Source organism: Arachis ipaensis, chromosome B8, assembly GCF_059453495.1.
Source record: "Arachis ipaensis isolate K30076 ecotype BB chromosome B8, ASM5945349v1, whole genome shotgun sequence".
NCBI lineage: Eukaryota > Viridiplantae > Streptophyta > Magnoliopsida > Fabales > Fabaceae > Arachis > Arachis ipaensis.
This window is the reverse complement of record NC_142443.1, coordinates 123,240,108-123,265,603: the sequence shown is the minus strand read 5'-3', so window position 1 is coordinate 123,265,603 and position 25,496 is coordinate 123,240,108. Positions and strand designations below refer to the sequence as shown.

The 25,496-nt window shown below is 34.6% G+C and overlaps 1 protein-coding gene across 2 annotated transcripts; it reads right to left on the bottom strand.

Annotated features, from left to right (window-relative positions):
• Positions 1-667: 667 nt before the first annotated feature.
• Positions 668-25,113, bottom strand: SMC5 (structural maintenance of chromosomes 5). Of its 2 annotated transcripts, XM_016314531.3 has the most exons (31): positions 24,759-25,113; positions 24,321-24,389; positions 23,593-23,770; positions 23,354-23,507; positions 22,036-22,109; positions 20,713-20,862; positions 20,523-20,627; positions 20,134-20,279; positions 18,981-19,092; positions 18,625-18,783; positions 14,761-14,885; positions 14,528-14,672; positions 14,377-14,442; positions 12,777-12,905; positions 12,606-12,704; positions 12,327-12,492; positions 12,079-12,224; positions 11,871-11,934; positions 8,872-8,996; positions 8,592-8,669; positions 7,248-7,320; positions 7,006-7,109; positions 5,380-5,496; positions 5,230-5,307; positions 2,853-2,952; positions 2,718-2,772; positions 1,920-1,968; positions 1,731-1,818; positions 1,567-1,639; positions 1,047-1,150; positions 668-934 (listed from the first exon to the last, which is right to left on the bottom strand). In XM_016314531.3, the coding sequence occupies exons 2-31, from the start codon at positions 24,359-24,361 to the stop codon at positions 873-875; spliced, it is 3,165 nt and encodes a 1,054-aa protein (XP_016170017.1). In that variant the 5' UTR covers positions 24,362-24,389; positions 24,759-25,113; the 3' UTR covers positions 668-872. The 2 variants fall into 2 exon arrangements, with proteins under 2 accessions (XP_016170017.1, XP_088353315.1); XM_088497189.1 differs by lacking the exon at positions 24,759-25,113 and having other exon boundaries at positions 24,321-24,400.
• Positions 25,114-25,496: the final 383 nt, after the last annotated feature.

Sequence of the window (25,496 nt, the reverse complement as noted above, 5' to 3'; positions counted from 1 at the left end):
TGATAAATTGTGGACTTCAAAAAGGAGGAACAATAAGGTTAATAGTGTGGATAGCTTGAAGATCGTGTGGCCTTAGGTACAAGAAATTATTGTTTGCACCTCTTGTACCGTTTTGAGTGATGGTGGTAGTTAAAAATAAGAGTGGTGGCGAGTTAGAATTTGGGTCGTGATAGAATTTAGAATTGGAAAAATGATAGTGTGGATTAAAAGGAAAAGTTAGAGATGAGTTATATTAAAGGATAATTTAAAAATTTCAAATAATTTTTTTAGATTTAAATAGTTTTGTTAGCAAAAATTCATGTTTCATAAATACAAATGATAATTTTCTTTTTTTATAGATAGACATGTCAACATTTTCAATTTTCGTGGATAAAAATAGTAATTTTTTCCCAGAAAAATAAAGGAAGAGTTGGAGAGAATGCAGGCAAATATTGAGGAAGAGGAGGGAGCAGACCAGAGAGAAAACGAGATTATTGGCAAAATTTTGTTTACCTTAATTTTTCTATATTAAAACAAGGTGCACATTAAGCTTTTCCGCTGCCGTATTTGCTATGATGGGAATAATGACGAAATTTAACTCTTTCAGAAAATATAAATCTTTTTGTAAGCAAACTACGCATAAAGTACATTAACTACTCATCCCGCGCTGCCATACCCTAGTTTGCTATGATGGGAATAAATACGTTATCATAATGGCATAAGGATCAAGTGTTTCACAATAGCGGTTACATTACAGCTTAACAACCAAAAAAAAGGACCATTCAAATGCAGTGTATTTAGTTACTGCGCAAAATATATACGGAAGTTAAAACAAAGCACATTCCAAAAAGCTCACATAGACCTGCTTGGTGAATATACCATTAAGTTTTACTTCAACAATGGGTTTCCCCCAAGAGACCGGTGACAATACTCCATCGTTCACCTTCCTCCCATACTAAAATAAAATCAAATAAAAAGATAACGAGCTGTGAGCCAAATAATAATAATAATAATAATAATAATAATAATAATAATAATAATAATAAATCCAATGGTTGAGAGGTTACGCTTTGAGGGTTGGGGAATCCAAGGGCCATTAAACACGTTCAATATAGTGCATGCTTCACTATATTGCAGGTCTGGTAGCAATTTGGGGGTAAGCAAGAAACACCTACATAACATTTAATGAAAGAAATTATTTAAAATTCTGCAAAGATAAACCATAATTTCCCAATATCAGAGTTATGAACTAAGGGTATACTTGCAAAATTTGGTCCTTTTTCCTATATGTTATAGGTAATGAAGTATGAACCAATCATTTTGTGCATACTGGTCAAACCCTCTGCTACTAGTCAATTCCAGGTGACTTGCAATATTGCTAATGTTAGTATTATTTTGGAAAATACCACACTTGTTGAAGTACAGCATCAGCATCTAAACTACTATGATCATATCTGATACAGCTAGATATTATTAATCTCAAGGAATCTTTAAAAGACAAACTGATCCGACATATTTATATATCGTAAAAGCTAAGTGAGTGAAAGGAACTTAGATCAAGTATAGTATAGATCAGTTAGTACTCACTGTGGTGTATTCGGCTTGCTTGCAGCTCTGACCAGTTGCTGAAACATCTTTCTTTCGTTTATTGGGTCCATGCCTGATAAAAATAAATAAAGTAAAACTGTCAATGAAGGTCTCTAGAGCATTGTAAAAGATCAATCCATAAAGAATTAACTTCAGTCACTAACCCTGGTTGATTTCATCAACAACTCTAAATGGGACATTTGTAAGATCTTGAAGGGAAAGAAGATATACGATAGTTGAAACTGACCGCTCCTATTAATAAAAAAAAGTCGGTTTAAGGAAGAATTCAGAATTCATATAGTAGCACCATGAAAAAAGAAAACTTAATAAAGAAAAAAAACCCTTCACAATACCCCTCCAGATTGATGATGAGCACTAAGAACTTCAAGTTTTCCATTTTGTCTGTCAATAATGGAGATAAGACATGCTGAGAGGGGGGAAAAACAGAAAAATAGCTAGGATGCAATGGAGTTTGACAACATAAACAAATTAAGTTGCATGAGTGGTACATATGCCTACAACAGATGAACTACATATTATATTTTGAGAAATGAGAGAGTCGAGAGGAGTCAGTTCTGAATCTGACATATTGAACAAAATGAACCAAGTGTACAAACGTATTTATACAGCACCTTAAATATCTGCAGCAAGCTAGTCTAGGGGGTAGTTTATGAAACCGAAATCATTAGTTACAACTTACTACACCAGGCACCAGCTGTGGCAGTTCACCTAGCTAGCACACGTCTCAACTAACTTACGCTAGCTTAGCTTACTCTATGAAAGAGAGGAGTGAACAACTTCATGAATTTCATTTGCTTCAACTAAATAGCATAAGCTGGTTTGTATGCAACTATGCATATGCATATACTAAACAAAATTCATCATAAAAAATAAACATAAATACAGGGGATACTGGAAACTATATGATTCCCCTAAATTCTAACATCCTGTATGTGCCCCAATTACAAATTTTACCATGGTGTAAAATAAATGGTCAAATTAAATTGATAATAATACCCTAGTTATTGTTTTCAGCTACATCTGTGAAAAAAATATAGACCATACAATCAGGTTTTCAAGTGAAAGCAGATACAGAAAAGAGAATAAAGAGTAAAGGTAGAAATTGGTTTAGATGTTCAAACTGTAGTCACCTGAATTTGACTTTAATACAAATTCCATATTGGGCATACTCCTTATCATGCTCATCTAAGAAGTTCAAACATGACATTAGAATAAAAAGGCAATGAAACCCAACAATATTAAATTTTAATTACCAACTTACATACCTAGTGAAACTTCACCAGCAACAGCCATCTCTTGAAAATTACGGCTAAAAGTTTCATTGATCAGTGCCACAAGGTTTCGAAGTGCTGGAAGCCATTTATCCTGCAGAAAAAACTAACATATTGGTGCTTTGCCCATGACAAAATTTTCGAGAGAATCAAAAGCATGAACAAAAGTGGCAAGTTTTCATTCCAGTAAACATGGAAAAGGGTATAGAATCAAACAACATCCAGAGTCCATCCATTAAAACTACTCACTAATATATTCATGAAAAGGGGACATGCCATAGTTCGGTGTAAGAAGGTTGCAATCCAAAGTTACATTAGATTACATTCTCTAATTCTCCCAAAAAGCTTAATTCAACTCCACATTTAATCACTTCATACAATCAATCAATGGGAGTAGTTGTGGGCTAACAAGCATAAAGTTTCTGTTGTCAATGATCATTATTTAAGCCCAGAATTCATTCAAGAGGAAGAGGATAAAAATGTTCCAGAGTAGGAAAAGGATGTAGCTAGGGTTGAGGGGTATATGAGTAAATCTTAAGAAGGTAACACTGTGGATGAAGAAATAATACAGGAAAATCAAATAAGAGGTAAGTTCAAACCTTATGAAGGGGATGGAAATTTAGATTTAATGAGGTCACTCAGGTGGCATGGGTTATGGTGATGGGGACTGTATGTGACAATGGACTGACAAGAGTGGAGGTTGACTGAGGAGGTGATGGTGGTTGGAAGAGGAGTAAGGTGGTAGACGTGCCGGGGTAAGGTGGTTAATGCTATATAACCAAGTATTTTTAGTAACCAAGTCAACTTAATAGTTCATTGGCACAACAAAAATCACCCACATAAATGTATGTGTGAATTGACGCTCTAAGATAAGAGTTGAGGTATATTGGGATATTCATTAAAGGATAATATGACTTGGTTGTGGACTTGTTTATAAAGTTGTTTGTTCATAGCACTTTAGTTGAAGAAAAACACTAATTCTTTATGTATGTTATAACCAATTTATTTAAGAAATAGAAATTAACACCACTTAAATCTAATTAAAAAGATCATTCTCAACTGATAATTATACAATTGGTTATGATAATATGATTATTGTCATAATATTTCTTTATCAAAGGCAATTGCACAAACATAATCCAAATAATTCTTTTGAAAAGCTTTTTTAATAAACAAAAGAGATTGCAACAAAAATTTAACAGCAAGTGAAAATATATTTTCTTCTTTTGATAAGAGTTATAATTGCTCTTTTATTGGAGAAGGAAACTAATAATTAAAAGAAATCATACAAAGCTCTACTCAATTCCATAAAGACAATTCAAATAGTTCTTTTGGAAAAGCTTTTTTGTTGAATACAAAAAGAGATTGGAAAAAATTAATGAGAAATGAAGGAATAATTTTATTCTTTGATAAGAATAACAATTATTCTTTCACTTAATTTGAGAAGAATAGGTAAGATACTACATGAAAATATACAATCTATAATCAATTGCATTGCATAAACTTTTAAAAAGTTGTTTAGATTGAAATGCAACAGAAGATTGCAAAAATTTTGACAGACGAAAGTATAATGTTGTTCTTTGATAAGAATGATCATGATTCTTTTATTTGAGAAGGAAAATTAAGAAGTTATATGTAAACATAAAAGCTATCGTACAACTCAATTACGCACATTAGCTAGAAGAGAACATGAATGTATAAACCTTTGCTAAACTGTATTATCTTTCACAAATGTTCAAAGTTGTAACTTATAAAATGTGAATACTTTATTTACAAGTTATAATTATTAACACATTCATGCTTATTACATTCCAAAGTTTCAATTCTTTAGATAAAAATTTAGTATATTTTAATTTTATAAATTTCATAAGAATTTCAGCTACATATGAAAGCTTTCTTTAAACATTTACATTTAGATGCAATTATTTTTAAATAAAACTCATTAAACTACTAAACCAATTAGTATATTATGTAATTTTAATTGAAATAATTATACATCAACACAATCTACAAATACCTTAATAAAATAGACTTTTCATTCATTTTAAAGTATCATTTTTATGGAAAAAAATGCACATTTTAATCTCGTGCATTGCATGAGTTTAGGCCTGGTATACCATGAAGGCACAGAAATATAATTCCAATGATTAGTACCCATAACGTTTTCATAAAACTAGTAAATACACTAGAAGAAAGCTTAGCCCTGTAATTATATTCAGGAATACGTCGAGACAATAAAACAAATGCCCATTAAGTCACAAATATCAATATTGGATTATATTTTTAAGAAGGTCAATTTAGTAGTTGCAATTATAGTGCATTCCCAAGTCCCAACATAACAATCAAGCGCCGAAAGAAAGATATAACTTACCTCAATTTCCTTTATTTCAGTAGAAGACCTTCCATATTCTTCCTCCTCTGCAGCAATTTTCTCTGCAAGTTCTTCTATCTGAAAATAATCTGTGACTTCACTTGGCACATCAACATACTGCAAAGCTAAGTGCAAGAACAGAACAAGTACCTTTTGTCGCCGATACTCATACTCCTCCAATGCATTATTATTAAGTGTAAATATTGCCCGGGCCTCAGAGATTGTTTCTTGAATAGCATTACTTAAATCCTCAATTGTAGTGGGCATCTGCATAAAAAGACCCAAATTCTCTCAGGGTGCCCAATAGGTAGGTAAACAAGAAATTACATAGAAACTACTTCAGTTAGAATAAATAAAAAAATAATATCATGATGGTGAATGTGTACTGCAACTAGCATGCATTTCGTTGTCAGATACAATAAGCTTATGGTTGTGGTATCTAGAGAATATGTCCTCCTGACTTTTATATTCTATATCATAACAATACTACTATCTAGATAAGAAGAGCATCCAAAATGAGTGCTAATGTCTAAAAACTGAACAACAGGCTTATAGAACAGTAACATTACCAGGACACTACATTGTTATTAAAGCACATGGTTGAGCCCAAAGAACCAAAAGAAGAATTTAAGAGCCTGTTGCAGATCATCAAAGACAAAGCTTTAAGATTCAAGATGACCAGGCATGTTTAATGGTGTTGCCACCGGATAGAAAACATGCCAATATGGTCATCGCAAAATGCAAACAGCAGCTTAATGAAAGACAAAAAGCTCAGTCCCCCATTTCTAGGGTTCACCAGGGAGTGTACAAGATTTGTCCAGTGGCACACCGACTTGCCTCAGACATTGTCAAGTACTCTCATTCAATACATATATCAATTGCAATTACTGTAAAAATTTGATCAACTCCCTAAGCCACCTCCAAGTGGTGGATCAAACACACTTTCAGACTCTGTTTCTCCAATTTAAGGTGCAATCTGAGAGTGACTAACATCTATTCAGAACTTGAAGGGACAAGTTTAAATTTAGTATCATTACATAAAGTTTAGAAATCCAATGTTTGATAGAATATCTGAGAATAAATTAGGATATTATACGATCAGTTACAATACAGCCGTTAAACCAGAATGTACAGATTCCCTATTTAGGCTATGTAGGTTAAACCCACAGAATTTTTATGTCTTTCCCTCCTCTCACATTCAACCATGTTAGTTATTAGAATTAAGTGAATCTAATTCAAATCCAAAAGCTAGCTCATGAGATGAGGAACGCTCAAGATCTTACAAAGGCTATCTAAGCCTTATTTCTAGGAAATCTGGAACTCTAAAAAACACCCCTCACCTAAAATTGGAAACTTGTTGCATGAAGTTTGCATGATCGGACATTTGTGGGAGACCTAGTAACAACCACAAGATAGACTTTGATGCCATAGTAGACTTGAGTGAGCCGAAATTAACACCCAAAAGCTCAGTCAAGAGAAGAGTGGCATGGGACATTAATATTTATTTGCTGCTTCCTTATTTAAGCTTCAATGATTTATTATCTTGTTTGTAGATCAGACTTCTAATAAGGAGATCACTTCCTTGTTTAGGATATTATTACCAGAATAAATGAGATTCAGTTGTCATGCTTTCTGATATATATTCCTTTGATTTGGCAATTTAAGACCGAAATAAGAGTTCAATAACTACAAGTAGCAATGGTTCAAATGCAAAACATCAATTATATTGTCATATTTGAAAAAGTGCACATTGCATTCCTCATCTGTGACACAAACCTCACGAAATTCGTTCTGTAGCTCAGGTGTCAATGGTGCAATTGATTCAGCTTGATTCAAAGAATCCGTCAGCTGCCGTTCACAAGCCTCAGTCTCTTTCTTAACTGAATAAAATACAAAATGCCATCAGCTTTGCTGCACAAGCACAAGTGAGAGTATGAGTGTGTGTGTGTATGTGTGTGCCCGCGCGCACGCGCGCATATGATTACTAGATAAGAAGAAAAACCATAGTAGCTTCTCACGGTTCTGAAATTGTATAGTTGCTTCAATGGCAGACCTCTCATGCTGCTTTAAATCTGCCTCCAATTTTCGAATCTATAAATTCAAAATGTTAGTATGTTGCTGTGTGTGTGTGTGTGTGTGTGTGTGTGTGTGAGAGAGAGAGAGAGAGAGAGAGAGAGAGAGAGAGAGAGAGAAGGGGGGAGGGGGAGAGATAATAAATGTAATGTTGCTTTTGTTGTAGAACAAGAAAAAGACCGTAAGCCTAAACCTAAGAAAATCCACCACAGCAAGGATTACACTCCAACCAAATACTCAAAATGGTGGCATTCATAACAATTACCACATATTTAGCCAAATTAGTCCCCAGTAAAGGAATTTCAATCAAGAAGAATGCTAACAGTGGTTGAAAGAAAGAAAGTACAAGAGCTCTTCCAAACACAAAATATGAAATCTAGGGCACATCTCACACTCCTAATGCTAGACATCTGTATAGTTTGCAGGATATGACATTTGCAAATGGCCTGGTAACAATCATAGGATAGACCCTAATACCATATTAGAATTAAGTTGGCCTAATTCAACACCAAAAGCCCATGAAGAGAGTGATTGGAATGTAGCATTCTTATTTGAGTTTCAATGATTTGTTACCTTGTTTATAGGTCAGATTTCTAATGCGGTTGGGGATGATGTTTTACTAAAATTTCTCCTACATATGTTACATATGTATAGTCTGCAAGTCCAAACTAAGCCATCATTGAATAGTAACAGTCAATAACAGCCTAATAACTCTGTACATGTCGTGTTTATTACAAAATCTTTATGTTTGATTGAAAGCTTGAATAAACGATGGCTGTTGTAAGGTAGCCCCAACAACCAATGTAAAGCTTGGTCAAAGCTTGATAGTCATACGGACTTCTTGATTCAATGGACTAGCATCAAAGGCTTAGTTATTGCTTTAGATATAATAATTAATCATTAAAATTTAATAATAATTAGCTTTTAAAAAATAGAAAAGAAAAACAACATTAACCAATACCCGCTACTTTAAAAAAATGGAAATCTCAGTTCACAGAAGTGGCAACAGGCAAATATGAGACAATGGCAATATGTTTACACCAGAAGTAATAAACTTCAGGCAACAGGCTTTAACTTAATGGTGTTTCACTATTTTAACTTTCTTGTCAATCGAGACACCATAGGAATTGAAAGTGAAAAAATAATAAATTCCAAATGGATTGTGAGTGATTGATTATGTAAAATTTCTATCTTCTCAATAAAAAACATGAAAATCTACTTAATCCATGGCAACAGCCCATTAAATGTTTTCTAGTGCAACATCAGCACTAAATTTATCAACAGATTACCTCAGCATCAAATTGAATCGAAGACATCCGTTGTTCAATAAAGCTTCTTCTGTAAGCAACACACTCAACGAGAAGTTGCTGCCAAAAAATTGGGGAGCATCAACAGCAAAATAACTTGATATCCAAAATTTTAAGTCTATCCTCAGTGGGAGAAAGACATTAAAATAGAAAAACTTAGAATGTGTTGGAACCAACATCATAAATTAATCCCAACAACATAGAATAATAGAATTTTAACCTGCAAATAACATGAAATTAAAAGGAAAAAAATGAATATCACCTTTAATTTCATTGCATTACGGAATCTCAGAATGTGAAGTTTATTTGCCTGATCAACAAGCTTTGCCATCTCAGTATCTCTATCAATGGGTTCCTCCAATGATTTCAGTGCAGCTCTCTTTTTCCCTAAATCCCAAGAAAGGACATTCATTCATTCATTTAAGAATATGAAATAGTGAAACAGCCTTAAGCTTTCATTGGAACCTTGTCATTAGAGGTAGAAACCCTTGTACATAATGGAACACAAGCTGACATCAGTGTGATATCATGAGTCTAGAAGAAGACTATGACGAGGAAAGAAAAAGATACAAAAAGTTAAAGATATCCAAAACCCAGTGCCTTTCGAATCTAATTTTTTACTACACCAACCATCACACACACCTAATATAATAGTCACTCACTACTAATCTGTGTGATATCATGTAATTCGGATATAAGATCAAGCATTAATTTAATTCATTTTCATATTTATGTATTTAAGTCATAGTAGTTATATAAATCTCCCCGTTGTGTAGTTAAGACGCATGGAATTCATGCACTCTTTCTTTCCTTCTTCCATACCAACACGCTAGTCTGTCGATCCAGGAGGACCCACTTCCATCCCATCAAAATTCTTTTCAGAAAACCATGTGTCTTTCCGATTGGTGGAACCTCTCCTCCTGTGCCTCTGTCACTCTGGTAGTCATCATCCATCTTTTTTCCTGTCTATGTCTATACTGTTCCAGGGTCGCTGCTTTATTTGACACCAGCCGCAATTCTCAATCAACACCATCATCAGTCACCATCTTCAATCACTAACCACAATGCCGGTTACCTCTCATTGAACATAGTCCAACCACAACTGTTTTGTTGTCATCTGGCTTCACAAGCACGTTCATGCACCATTTCTTTTTTTGGCAGTTCTCCACACACTGCCCCATCAAGTAGCACAACTGATGATGTCTCTGACTGCAGCTTCCACCATTTTTATTCCCTCCCTGCTGCCTCTTACCAAAACTGTCCTTTTTTGGTTCATCCAATATTTCATTAAGAAAAAGCAGAATAATACAAGATAGGGGATAAGATAAGAGTTCCTGTTTCCAAGAGAAAAAGACTCCTTTTGTTTCAAGCCTCCTTGGTTTTCCTGTCGTCTCCTTCTGGCACAAGTGGAAACTATATTGGGTTATGTTTTCGTCTCCCATTGTAAATCACACCAATGACAATGTTTTTCACTCAGACCATTTTCATGGCTTCTTTTGATATCCAAGTTTTCCTTGCTATTCAGCACACCCAACTGTTGTTCTTGCGAACTCTTTTTGCATGCTTAGGAAATTTCCGCTACATTCAATGCTTCTTTTCAAACATAATCATTACTGGTAGCAGTTTACAGCCTTAATTTCTGTTTTCAAATTCCGCTGGTAGATGCCTGTCTCTTCTTCCTAATCATGTTATACTCCGAGAAACCATGCAAGACGATGGTCATTCCAGCCACCCAGTTATTAAGATTTATCCAGCATTTTGGAGTTGCCTTGGTAGACTTCAGTGGACGTAACTTTAGACTTTTAAGGGTTAAATTTAACAAGCTAAAAGGTTGGTAAGCTTTAGCTTGCGGGGGAGCGTTCACAAAGTTAACTACAAATCTCAATGTTAAGCTTCTAGCAGATCAAGGGAAACCAATATTTGACCATGAAGATATAGAAGACTGGTTTGGAAACTAAATTATCTCACTCTCACTCATCCTAACATCTTTTTGAACTCACTATGCATTATGCAAAGATCATCAGGATACTGTGATCCACATTCTAAAGGGTCTTCTCAATGAGGATAACAATCTCATAGCTATTGTTGGATTTTGTGATGCTGGACAAGTTGTCTGATTGATAGACATTCCAGTTCTAGCTATTGTGTCCTCAATGGTGGCACACTTATTTCTTTGTAAAGTCATGCAGGATGTGGTTGCACAGTCTAGTGGAGAAGAATAATACTTTGCTATATCGATCAACTCAGGTAAGCTTATATGGCTTAAACAGTTTACCCAAGGAACTGCAATTTGAGACAATTAAATGAACGACCTTTTTATCTGGCAACCAGGTGACTTTACACATCACTTCTAGCCTAGTTTTTCATGAGAAGACCAAAAATATTGAGGTTAACTGTATCATTTCGCTAGACAAAAGGGAGACATCACCACAAGTTTCATCAATTCAAAGGATCATTTGGCTTATGTCTTAAGCAAAGAAATAAAAGGTCCTAGAATAAGTTATCCATGTAAAAAGCTTGGTGCATATGATCTATATGCTAAAGCTTGAGGGAAAGAAAAATATGTATGAATATAAGGTTATCTTTCGATAGTGGGTGTGTTCACCCAACACATGGACATGGTCCACCATTTGGTTTACCAACACACAGGTAGACACTAATTCACAAAATTTGGGTACCATCTCAAAGCTAGGATGATGAGACAGACCGTGAGATAGTTTTTCGACTATTGTCCCTAACTAGTTTTCAAAATACCAAGTTTATCCCTTTACTCTAAGCCCTATTCTTCCCCCCTTTCTCTTCCTCCTCTGCCTCACCCTTCCAATACCTCCTCCCATTTATGCCTCATCTTCCTTACTCCGACTCACCCTCCTAGCTCTGCCTCTGCCTCCTTCAACCCCTCCCATCCTCCCTCTACTCACCACCCTCCACCTCCTGCATCCCTCTGCATTAGCCACCAATCTCTCTTCCTCAACCAATCGCTCTACTAATGTTGGATCTGCTTGTCTCTGTCCTCTATCAGCGCTCTCTTCCTCTTCCTCTCTCTCACAGCGTACATAAACTACATGGAGCCTTGTAGAATTAGAATAGGGGCAGTTACAATCTCTTAGGATCCATTACAATACAGTAGTTAATTGTGTACATGTTGTAATTATGTATAGATTCACTTTTTAGGCTATATAAAAGAGAGACAACAAGAAAAAGTCTTCCAACAAAGCAAGCAACCTGATAAAAAGAAATTAGCAGACAACTTCTACTTACCAATACGGTTGTGAATACCTTCACGTTTTTGTTTCTCTAGTTGAAATAATTTATTAATCTCCTCCTAAAAATTTTATAATGAAAAAATAATTATTTTCAAAAATACATAAAAATTTCAATCAGTCAAACTGTGTCCAAAGAACAAACAGTTCCAGCTTAGAGAGAAACCAATACATTGCAATTGAATTATAAATTGTCCATGGCCTACCATCTTTCTACGAAGATCAGCATATTCATTAATTAAGGCCTTTAGCTTATCTCGAGATCTTTTAGCATCTTCTTCCAAGGTAGCAATACTTCCTTCAAGATCCTTTTCCCGGGATTCCAGCTTCTCAATTTCTCCCGCATTTGAACCTAGTAGTACAACGGAAGGGAAAGGAGAGGACAATAAAAGACCAGTATTAAAATTAACCAACATCATTCACCTGTTGTTTAACAAGTTTCAAAGTGGCATACTATTCACTATAAACTTTGGATCTCCCACTTGTTCAACCATGGCTGAGATATGACCCCCATATCTAGACTTAGACCACCGGTAGTGATTTTCCGGTGTCCACAAATTTATAATTCCCAATTTTGGAACCTCGTCAGCCCTCTTATCAGTATCTTTGGATCCAATATACTGAAATAGAATAATTGTAGACAAAGTGCAAATTATACAACATTAGCTTAAAGCATTTTAAGAAGTCTATAAATTTGAAGTACTAATTTATGAAGGAAGCACAGGAGGCATACAGAATGATCCAAATTAAACTGGCGAATCAAAACCTCCTTGACAGCACTAGGAGCATCAAAAACTTGGTCCAGCCGGGAGTGAATGCCAAGGGCATGCATCTAGTTAAAATAATCGTAAAACTTCAGGTAGCTAGAATGGGGAGTGCAACAAAAATTAACCACCAAACTTACATCTTCAGTAATTCTGAAAGTCTCTCTTTGTTGGTCAACTTCACCGGTATAATTTAAAACTGGAACATCAAAGAACTTTAGGTGCTGCACCAAGAGGTCCCGATCACGAGGATCTTGTGTTATGAAAGACTGGATTTGAACACAGAGAAACAGGCATTATAAGCGCCTCCATGATTCATCTACCATGCCCCAAAAGAAAGGTGAGCAAAAATGAAGCACTTATAGCAATCAAAATTTAGCAGAAATCTTATCTTTAGAACTTGGTAGATATAAGGGGCAAAAAATGTGAAATTACACAGAAAGATCTGCACAAATAACAGAGAAGCTAAAGAAAATTTTAGCAATAATGCTATGTAAACAACTCATTTTGACAATTATACAAGACAACTACACAATAGGACAAAAGGTGTATGTATAAATACACATTACATATGCCCCTCTGCTTTTTTGTAGTTTCTTGTATAGTTCTTGCTCCAATTGTTTATATAGCATTATTGAAATTTCAATAACCCACTTTCAGCTGCACATCACTGGTCAATAGCTGTACTTTCAAACTTCCCCTCAAGCATGATTGCTACCTTTTCATGATAAATAACACCAAAAGCACCCATCATTTCATCCACTTGGCTTGAATCTAAAGGTTTATATCACTCTCAATTCACATAATGGGTCCGTCTATTCCTAAACATAAATTTGGTAACATGATTAAGTGTGTTTGTATCTGAATTAAAAGGAGCTTTACCATAATGGTCTTTGCTGATGCTACCCTTACGGGAATAATGTTCAGATGTTGATGATATAGGTTGCAACTAAGGCACTGATTTCATTAATCTAGGATTTACATTCTTCATCTGGTTGAGTACTTCGTGCTTGTAGATGCCTTGGTTACTTATCTTGAGTGTTACAATGCAAATTTATAAGGCCCTAAGGTTAGCAAGTATGCAATCAATCCATTGAAGGTGTATTGCTTAATTTTGCCAAGATCCACTCAAGCTTCTCTATACATGCATGGGTATAGTTACTAGTTAGAAGTAAATAGTTCTTCTCTGTCAACTGACCATAATTGTTTTAAACATAACTAATTAAAATTTTAAAATGCATAGTTGAAGTAGGACAAAATGAAAAGTATTGGCATTGGCATGCATACAGAGGTAATCACATAGGGAAGGCATTCAGTAACCAATTGGATGATGTACAAGTGTGTGTGGTTCTTAGCAATGAGGGACATGTTAAAAGTCATGATTTTACTACAACAGAAAATAAGAAGCTATTATGCTCCCAAATAAACCATAAAAAGAGAAAATACAAGACAAAACAAAAAGGAACAAATCATTCTGCGAGAAGCATCTCTGAAATAAACAAGGCATCCCAAAACACACTATTAACATTTTCCCCACAAACAGGGAAAACATAAATTAAACTCCATCTAGCAATTTCATAATAGCTTACACTTAAGAAACTCAATTTAACAAGTCATCAGAAAATAAATAAGCCTCCTTGACCAAATAACTAAATTTCTATTAATATAAATAATTAAATATAACGCGCATTCTTTATAAAAAGAGAATGCAATAGGTTTGCATATAACATCTATGGTTACCTTCCAAATATATTGCGCAGCTTGACCCTCTAGATAAGCAGCATGATCTTGATCTGAGACATTCACCTGTAGTTTCACCCATAATTAACAGACTAAATAAAAAGTCAAAAAGCTACAAGAGCTGAACAGCATAAATGTTGACCATAGGTACCTCTAATAATACTGGGCCATAAACCCCCTTATTGAAGATTTTACGATGTTCTTGGACCCATTTAAAGGCTTCAAAAATTTTGTCTGCCCCTGCTTTTTGCAATACATGCAAACATTTTGTAATTTTATTGTTCATTTCGCTCAACCTGCAAGATTGAGAGAGAAGGGATACATAAGATTTTCACTAATAACAAATGTGTATGTAGAGCATTTCATATACCTAATGACTTTTACCTTTTTTTACATTCATTCAAGGATGTCACTTTACAACTTATTTCCCTCTCTAGTTGTGATATGCGAGGATTCATCACTTGCTTAGCTTCATAATCAATATCAGAGGCTTTAGCTCTTAGTCTTTGCTGGAACAAAAAAAAAATCCACCATGATATAAGAGTCCAAGTACAGACATACAGAGACTTACAAAATAATGTCCAAAGAAATTGATTCATGTGATATGATTGCATATCAGTACAGAAATATAAACACAATTATAAGTGAAATAGTTTCTTTCATTTCTTTTTATAAAAGAAGAATACAACTAAGACAGGGAAAAGAATAATTCGAGAAAAGGGAGGACAAGATATCCTCTCAAGTCTCAACAAAAGATATAGACAAAAGATTGGCGAAGCATAGCTTTCCAATCTCCCAACATGTTTGAGACATAAAGTACTCTAAAGAGATCATGAGCTTTTAAGAGATCATTAGCGATAAAGTCCAGTGAAATAGTATTGCACACACGAAAAACAGTTTCAAACTGAAAACATTGAAAGCTTTAAGATCTGTTGGATTACAAAGTCACAGTATACATAAAGTTTGAATTTGAATATTTAGAGAGCATGTAAAAGCTGCACAATGTATTTACGTAGGCTTAAACTAGTGAAAATGCAGTAGTTTGAATGGTCACAGAGCATATAATTACTACAAAACATGATTATATCATAAGCTGGCAAAACAGCAGTTGCATGATAGCTGTATAGCTCCTGTCATTTCATACCGAAACAAACAGGTAGCTGGTATAGGCTGTTGGAGATAAACTAGCTTACACTGCGGACAATGATAACTGTATGGCTGCTCACATTTAATATCAAACTTACACCTAGCTGGTATAAGCTTTTGGAGTTAAACTAGCCACACACTACTTAAAAGCTAGTTTTGTATTCTAGGAACTAGGTTATGGCTAGCTATTGGAGCAATTTTTTTTTTTTTTTGGGATAAAAGAAGAATTTCATTTAGAAAAGTAGAAGGATAATACAAATTGAGGGATAATGGATCCCTTATGCAAAAACAAAAGCAAAAAACAGAATTTATCTATAAAGCATAACTTTCCAATCTCTCAACATGTTCGAGCAAGAAAGTCCCTATAAAGATCATGAGCTTTTCACCAACTAGATGCTACGCATCTAATTCTATCCCAAAAAACATGCTTGTCAAAAAATCTGTAACTAAAGGGGTGTGTATTACGCTCCAACCAAATAGTGGCGAAAATTGCACATGGCCACAGAAATTTTGACTCCTTTCTACTACCAAATCCAACAAACCTAGTCGATAGAAATTGTTCTTGAGATACAGAGCACACCCAATATTCATCAAATATGCTAAACAAATTGTTCCATAGGAAAATAGCTATTAGGCAATGCAAAAAAAGATACGAATAATGAGTATACAAAACAGCAACACAATTAAATGTCTCCTTGATGTAAAACTTTACTAGAATTCACCTTGATATTTGAGACAATATAAAGCTGTGTTAAGTACTCGAGTGAAAAAAACAAGAATTTTGCGTGGGGTGGGGGGAAGAAGTTGCTAAGTTAGTTAGAGAAGAGTGTTAAAATAGCTCATTTGCCTTTTATTTACAGTAGAAGAATGAAAGAAAAGAGAGTTGAAAATGAAAATAAAGTAGGATCAACTAATGTAACAAATAAGATAGCTGGAAAAGATAGTGGAGAGGGCATTTGTGAGCGATGAATTCTATTATAAGAGAGAGGATTGAGAGTGTACATAAGAGGAATGAAGGGAACAAATAGGAAAATAAAAGATTTAGGCTTGGCAGGACCTTAGGAGAGTGGTAGCCTCTCTAATGCTACCTTCTTCTCTACTTTTCAGTATTTGGGTATTCAATTCATACATGAAGTGTATCACCTTCATATCCTCCAGCTCCTCTGTTTCTCATCCAACTCTGTTCTTACTCATTCTTCTGCTCCCTTCTATAATTCTATTCTTATAACCTCTCATCTTACTCTATTGGCAGTTTTGGTCCAAATTTTCCTGGTCCATCTTACTGTGCCATCCATTGTGGAGTATGCCAAAAACTTGTTCAAGGATCATAAGGATATTTGGAGGAAGCATATTTGCTCAATTATGTCGGATGCATGGACTGAGCATAAGCAAAGGTGGATCATTAACTTGGTAAACTCTCCTATAGGCAAAGTTTATGAAGTCTATTGATGCTGCTAAATTTGTGAAGGTGGGTGAGAAGATATTTGAATTGCTTGATTCCCTTGTGGAGGATACTAGGGAAGAAAACGTTCAAGTGATAACAGACGATAGTTCCAATTATTTGCTTGCTGGTAAGATGTTGAAGGGAAAAAGAAAGCATCTCTATTAGACACCTTTTGCTGCCCATTCCTTAGATTTGATACTTGAAAGCATTGTCAGGATGCCTTTGATGAAGAAAATTGTGAAGAGGGTGATCTTTCTTGTTGGTTTCAACTATTCCCACTCAAGCACCTTGAGTTTGCTGAGACACTTCACAAACAAGAGGGGATTGATCAGACATGTGAATACTAGACTTGCAACCTCTTTTCTTTCATTGGAAAGACTTCACCAAGAGAGGGGGAACCTTAGAAGAATGTTTACATCCAACGCACGAACACAAAATAAGTTATCTAAGGAGGCTAAAGGGATGGAAGCAACAAAGATTGTTCTAATGATTTCCTTTTGGAAACATGTGCTCTATATGTATATGAAGCGACGGACAAAGCAAAAGAAGCAATCAAGAAGTCCTTCAACAGCAATGAGAGCAAATACAGTGAAGTGTTCAAGATTATTGATTAGAAGTGGGACAGGCAGCTCCATAAACTATTGCATGCATCCGGTCACTTGTTGAACCTGGAACTCTACTACGATAACCTCAACATTGAGTATTGCCTTGAGATCGCAAAAGGTAGATATAGTTGCATAAAGAGATTGGTGCGTGATTCAATAGAGCAAGGAGAGATAGTAAAGTAACTACCAATTTACAAGCAAGATTTAGATCTTTCTGGATCTAACTATGCCATAGAATCAAGGAAGACCTTTGCCCCTAGTGAGAACAACTAAACCACTTCATTATTTTCTTAGTTTATAATCTTAGTTTTTCTTTTGTTCTCTTTTAGCTACTTTTCTTACATTGCACTCGTGGAATTGTAGCTCAATGGTGGAGGTCCTATGGACAATGAAATCCAAACCTACAATAGCTAGCCATCAAGACCTTAAGCTAGACATGTAGTGCAACTGGTTGAAAATGTAATTGGAGTGTGTTTGAGCTACAATAAACACCCTCAGAATTTTAATTCATAGGCAATTAGGCAGGATATATATTATTTACACATTGATTATACTTGATGTCTTAGCTTCATACTAAGAGGAGGAATAAACTTGACAACAAAACAATGCATGACTTGGTTTATATTAAATATAACCAAGCTCTAAATAGAAGATATAATTTTAGGGATGAAATTGACCCTATTTCACTCAATGATATTAATGAATGTAGTGAGGGAATGTTGTAGACAAGGAGAAAGATGACAATGATGGACCAAAAAATGATTTGGTCTTTGAAGGTGATGGTGATGGTGGTCAGGATTGGAGAAGGTGCATAGGGCATCTGGATTAGGAGAGCCTAGAGCAAATACTAGGCAACAATCTAGGAAAAGAAAAAAACCTTCAAGTGGTGGTGATGAACAAGTGCAACAGGTTCCAAAGCTTACAAGACCAAGAGTAAGAAAAGAAAAGAAAAAAATGATTGATGAGGAAGAAGAACTGTAATTTGAAGATCTTAATGAAACGGAAGAAAATGATGAGAATAGATTGTTATTAATATCAAATGATATATTTTACCAGCTCTTCTTGTTGACGAGGTTCGGAAGGACCTAGATTCTCAAGTTCAAGTTCAGAAGCAGCAAGTTCCTCCCTAATTTTTTCAAGTTTTTTTTGCCAAGTTTCCTCCTGTCTTCTCAAATCTTCCATATCCTTGTAATTCCTTTGCATCTCCACATCCTATAAATCAATTTAAAGAAAAAAAAAACCTTGTAATTCACACAAAATTTTATGCTACATGGCACAGGATAAACCCACAAGTACAACATGGAAAATACTAACTTCTTCCAGTGGCCTTTGTTAAAAATAATTGGGTGCAGACTGTCAACAAAGTAGATGGAAGAAAAGAAAGTAAGATTACAAAAGTGAAAAATTACCAGTTGGCTCTCTTTATCTAGAAGTTCTGACCGCTTCTTGTAGTTCTCTTTTATACGGCTGTCAACCTTTTTCCATTTGGCATCTAGTGCAGTCTGTTCCTCCTTCTGTTTGCTGCAATGAATGATGGATCATAATCCATTATCAGATCTTAACAACAAATGGTAAGGCTATTTGGTCAGACATTCTACATGCAGCCCTTCCCGAACTAAGAGAATATTATTCTTTAAGATGGAGATGAAAGTGTGAAAGCCTATGAACAAGTGACTTGGGAGATTTCTCAACAACGAATCTTTCAAAATACATCAAGGAAAATGCTAAAATATTTAATGTAACCTTTTGATAGTGGTAAATATAGAAACCTTTGTTTCAGGTGCAGAATCTTTGGTTTTCTCATTTTTCTCAACAATAGATGTTATCAAACAATCTTAATAGAAAGGTAGAGTGTCATTCTTGACGCTTGAATGTCTGTTTTAAAAGAATGAACAGGAAGGCCCTTATGTATACTCATACTGGAGCGTAAACAGAATCCAATTGAACCAAATATCCCATTGTTTATTTTATAAAAGGAACCTGTCCTTACTATCAATGATCTTCCTTAACTCCCAAAATTTTCTACCCTGAAACAACCTACAAAGCATCAAAACATCAACAAAGGACAAGAAAAATTATATGATGTAGTCAGGTGCTATAAGAAATTGGGGTTGGGGGGGAAATTCCAAGGCTCCCTCTAAAATCAAATATTTTATATGGACAACTGTGCTTAACAAAATTAATGCCAATGACCTGTTGTAGGTTCAAAGACCACATAAGGCTATCTCCTGTGATGTATGTGTTATGTGTGGGGTGAATTCAGTGTCAAACTCACAGCAAATTTTGTATTCCCAGATGGCTGATTTTTATGGAACAACTTCATTTGCCTTCTTCCAGGCCCTCAAATACACTTTTAATGTATTTCATTTCAAATTTAACCAAATTCAATCAAGGTTATCAAGAATCCAGTTAGGAAACACAACACCAAGCCGACAGTTAGACTTCATAAAGGATGAGCCAATGAGCTTTCATGAAATACAGTGGAGGCCCACTGACCTCAACCCATCCCAAAATATGCAACCTTCTCATCCAGCAATTAAAAAATAATAAAGATTTTCGTACTTAATAGGATCCTTAAGATCATTTAGTAACTTTGCAGACTCCTCCATTGCCTTTGCCGCATTATTCTCATGTTGCTTAGCTTCCCAATATTGAGCCTTCTTCATGTCATATTCAAGCCAATGCAATTTCTTTTTCATGGTTTCAGCCTTCATGAAAAGAAAAAAGTACAACATATTAAGAAATTATTTAAAAATTGTATTTCAGGAGAATATGAGGATAATTGGCAAGGGAACAGAATCATACATGGTCTAAAATAAAGTTAGATTAGGAAAGGGAAAAAAAATTAAGGGTATTAGAAACAGAAGAAAGCATCAAAACCAGTGGCTCAATAACCCCTTAGCAAACCAGATTGTTAATAAAGAAGGTAATCAACCAAACATAGCACAAACCTTGGCAAGAATCTCATCTCTTAGACGGACACGCTCAACATCCTTCTCTAGTTCAGCATTTTGTTTCTTCAACAGATTCAAGGTACCTAAATGCCCCTCCTTAGACTGGAATAGAATTTGCTAAGTCATTTTGAAGATCACAAAAAACTTTTAGATGATTAGCACCATCCTAAGCAAAGGATTAACTTACCACTTCAATATTCTTCAATGCATAACTTTTATGAACTAGTGCACGATGTTGCTCGGGAAGTTGTGGATCACCTACAGCCTTTTCAGTTTCTTCCAGGAGCTGCACTGGAGTTAACTTTGCAAACTCACAGACCCTGTCTTGCGGTAAAAACTACAAATTGCATGAGTCCAAAACAAATTGTCAGGTAAGATAAAAAATTAAAAGGAGAAAAAAATTTACACAGAGAGAAAATATACATTTAAACTTCGAAACCAGATTAACAAAGCTATAAATCCCATATCCGAAAATTAATATACCAAAAGGAATAAAATTACACTATTAAGACAAGGTACCAAGAGAACAGAAAATAATTCAACAAATATATTGGCAGAAACAGAAATATAGGTTTAAAATGAGAGCATCAGCCTTAAGACACCTACACATTTTTCAACATCTCAAACACTCATTGTTTACCCTCAATAGTTGAGCTTGTATGGAAAGGAAGAGTCTGTGGTTGGGTTAGTGGTACATCACAGATCATTGCAAGTGATCTTACTCAAAATTAAATTACTGCTGAAGAACAACTATGAAGTTGGAGGAATATTGATTTGTTCATAGGAAGAAAGAAACAACATAAGGATAAACTTGCTTATCCAAACGTTTGTCATAAAAAACGCAAGAGCTAACTCCACCAAATACTAAAAATGGCATACACAGCAACATCGTCACAAATAAATGGCTTCCTTCCTGTGTTCAAAACTAAAAGTCTAACAGTGTAAACAACGATCCAAAGAGACACAACTAGCACTCACCAAATTTTTCTTACATCATTTTTCTATATATATATATATATATATGAGAGAGAGAGAGAGAGAGAGAGAGAGAGAGAGAGTATACAAGCAGCTATATATGGACACAAGGTCCCACAAAAAACAGAATTTAACAGCGCTATTGAGTATCATATTATTATATTCCTTACCACTAGCCCTTAAATTGATAAATATTTTGGCTAGATGGAATAGGTGAATTTACAGAAGTAGATGGCATCCTCATCCCTAAAAAAGAGGGGAAAATAAAAGAAGGATGGGACAAAAACACAGGTCATAGAGCTTCTATAATACTTATGCTTCTACCCATACAAGATTATTTAAGAACCAAAACATTTCAATATGCCACATCTCTAGAAATAGATCCCAATTAAATCCATGGGATCATCCTCCAAAACACTGAAAATCTAGAGTGAAGCCAAGTAGATAAACCAATAAAATGTCACATAATATAAGCAAAAAGTAAGAAAAGGAAATCTATGCAATGAAATGACTTAGTTACAGATCATGTGCTTACTTGAGTCAAGTTACTGACTTGGATGTTAAACCTTTTAACAGTTTCAGCTACATTACTTTTGGGAACTATATTCCCTGAAATGAACACAATGAAAGATCAGAGAGTTAGTTATCATATTGAGTTATCATATTGTTTAAGCATCCCATAAAAATTGAGATGCACCAACTGCAGTGGCAATCCAAAATTTAAATTCTTGCAAAGAGGATTGTGGGAGAATAATTAGAGCCCATTTGGGAAGCTTTAAAAGTAACTTTTTTGAGCTTTTGAGTTATGAAAAGTAGTAGTATTAATGTCTGGTACAATTTTCAAAACCAAATTGCAGCTTTCTAGGAAGCTATTTAGGAGCTTATAGAGAAGTTAAAAAAAATGACTTCTCTCATAATACTACTATTTTTTATCACATTTCTATAAAATAAGCACTTTTAGAACTAAAAATCCAAACACAAAATACTTATTTATAAGCTACTTTTAATATAGCCATTTATTGTTTAAGCTATTTTGTCAAAAGGAGCTTAATTAAACTGTTTACCCAAACTGGACTTTAATCTGAAATGCATAACAATTTATAAGAAAATGAAAGTGCTGATGAAGATAATGCTACTTTAAGATGAAATTCTGCACCTTCAGACCAACGTACAAATGAAAATAATGGACTGTAGTCACTGTACTCAGTATCTAATAACGAGCATAAACATACTGTCAAATTCAAATTTGAAATTAAACAAACGTAATTCCGTAGAATTGATTTTGATCAAAAGTAAATTTGATATCATGTTTGGATGATAAAGGTCAAAAAATCACTTCGTCAAGAATTATAAAAATTTTAAAGAAAAAGGGTCAGTGAAACAAAAAGGACAAAAATGTCAAGACTTGGTTTTTATACAATGCAGTTGCATTAAAATGTGGCTTCAAGTCAAACCAGGTTTGAGAGCAAAAACACTAGAACAAAAAAAGGCTAATGGGTAATTTGCCAACAACAAAGCCTTATCCCGTTAGGTATAGTCCACTAAATGTATTAAACAAAGACAATGTGCTCTATTGAATGAGTAATTTGCCAAACAAGAAAATCTTCCTTTTGAGGTGGTTTAGGGCTCTATATTGTGATTATCACTATTTGAATGACAAAACAAACACGACACATATTTTGTCTTTAGATATCATGTTCAACCAAATTTTAAAACATTTAAGATATCGGTCAAAAACAACCTCAATCAACTGGTCTTAAATGAGTCAAATCATAATGATTAATGTCAAAAAAAAAAAAAAAAGAGTACCATCTAGTTAAAAATAAGAGTATCGAAAGTGTTGAGGTTCCTACCATTTAACAACCACTCAGACTTGTTGTTAGTATTTATTTTGCGAGTAATGGCAATACACTCATCTTTGTTATTCCCTCTCAATGTAATCTTAATGGATCCAGACTCCTCTCCCCGCTTCACATATGCCCCGACACTAGTTGCTCGCCCAAGCAACTGCAAGAAATAAAGATTTCATATAAAATGGTTCAAAGATAAAGTTTTGAGAAACCTATTCGAATGCAGAAAAGGACAAACCAACCGGAGGCTCTCCACAAAGGCCAAGTGCAATAGCACACACGAGAGAACTTTTTCCAGAACCATTGGGTCCAACTACAAGATTCAATCGAGGCCCAGGTTTGCATTTCACGTGATCAAAGGTCATAAACTTAGAAAGCTCAATCTCAAGAATGTTTCCGGGCATATAATCATCATCTCCTCTGAAACAAAATTTGAACCATCAGCTCCCTGATCACAACATTCATAACAAGTTGTACTACATTGATTTTAAATGTATATAAGAAATATATCAAACGATTTTAGCTTAATGTGAAATTTTATAGCACATGATCAGCTTTGGACGGAAGATTTGAAGCTGGAGTTTCTTATTTCTAAATTGAGGAATAAAATAAAAATGTTTGTAAAACCAAATAAGCTTTGATTCAAGGTCATGCAACGTAATACTTCTATGTTGTTCGTTTTCACTCCTCTCATTTGAAAATTTCTAAAATGTTTCCCTAAACAAATTTTAAAAAAAAAATAAAAAAAAAAGGCACCCCAAACGGTTAACACTTTCAAAGTTCCCAACTTTAACAATCCCACATTGTTTACTTAACATACCAACGGATTAATGACAAAGCTTACAACAAACACCACACTCCACAGCCCTAACTCCTACAAAGAGGAGTTTCCGAGGAAGCAATCTAAAAGGGGCGACATGAAAATCGTTGGATTAAGTAATGCTAAGAACCGCGAAAGTAGTATACAAACCTGACAATTTTATGGCGCTTGGGTGGAGGTGGGTCAGCCATTGCAGGAGATAAAAACTTGGATCTTTCTCTTTGCACCATAGCACCATCAACAACAAAAAAATCAGCAACCAGAATCAATAAATCAAAATCAGAAAAATCAGCATAAACAACTTAGAATTAGAATCATAGCATAAACAACTCAGAATAAAAAAAATGCCAGCATAATGCAGGAAAACATTGCACCATAGCACCATCAACAACTCAGAATCAGACCAATCAGCAACCAGAATCAACAACTCAGAATCAGAAAAATTCCAGCATAAACAATGTAGTGAAGCATTGCACCATAGCAGCATCAACAATTCAGAATAAGAAAAATCAGCAACCAGCAACTCAGAAATCAGAATAAATTAAATTAACAAAATAACCAAAAATAAATTGAGGCAGCAGTGCTTACCAGCGACGAGGGAGGAAGGAAGGTGCCGAGGAGAAGAGTTCGGCGATGGGATGGTGGCTGGGTTCCAAGAAGGGTTTAGGACGTTAGGGTTGGGTTTGTCGCAGTAAGAGAGAGAGATGAGTTTTGAACTTTTGATGATGATGACTCGAAACAGAGATATTTAAAACCCTAAGGTTGATTTGGGAATTGGGGATTATCTGAACAAAGTAAGAAGGAGGAGGGTTAGAGTGAGGGAGAAGGTATGCGTGTCTGAGTGTGACAGACTGAAACCACGTTTGGCGCCAAATTGACGGATTTCTCGGGGATTGGGCTCGTATGGCCTAGCGTATAGGTGTTTAACTGTTTAATTTGATTAAAAAAATGAATATTATAAAAAATTTGGATTATATATATAAATAATTCAATAAACTATCCAAATAGAATTCAAAAGTTTATTCTACTAGTAAATATAATTTTAAATGATACGGAAAAATAAGTTCTTCAATCATTTAAAACTGAGATTTCTTGAGAGATGTCTTTTTTTTGGTAATTTTTTAAGAGATGTTAAAATAATAATTTTTTTATTTATAAAATATATTTTTTTAATTTATTTTAAATTTTTTATATTAATTAATATTAATTTTATCTATTTTTAAAGAAAAAATAAATTGATTTTTATAAAAATATCCTTTAACAGAAGTTTTATTTTTTCATTAAATTTTATTTATCAAGATATTCTTTAACAAATTATTTTTTATT

Coding starts and splice junctions, on each gene's coding strand:
- SMC5 (XM_088497189.1), bottom strand. CDS start 24,400: ATGGTGCAAAGAGAAAGATCCAAGTTTTTATCTCCTGCAATGGCTGAC. Junction 20,628..20,712: donor CATTGAAGAATATTGAAGTG/GTAAGTTAATCC, acceptor ATTCTATTCCAG/TCTAAGGAGGGGCATTTAGG. Junction 5,497..7,005: donor TACAGAACGAATTTCGTGAG/GTTTGTGTCACA, acceptor CTTTTTATGCAG/ATGCCCACTACAATTGAGGA.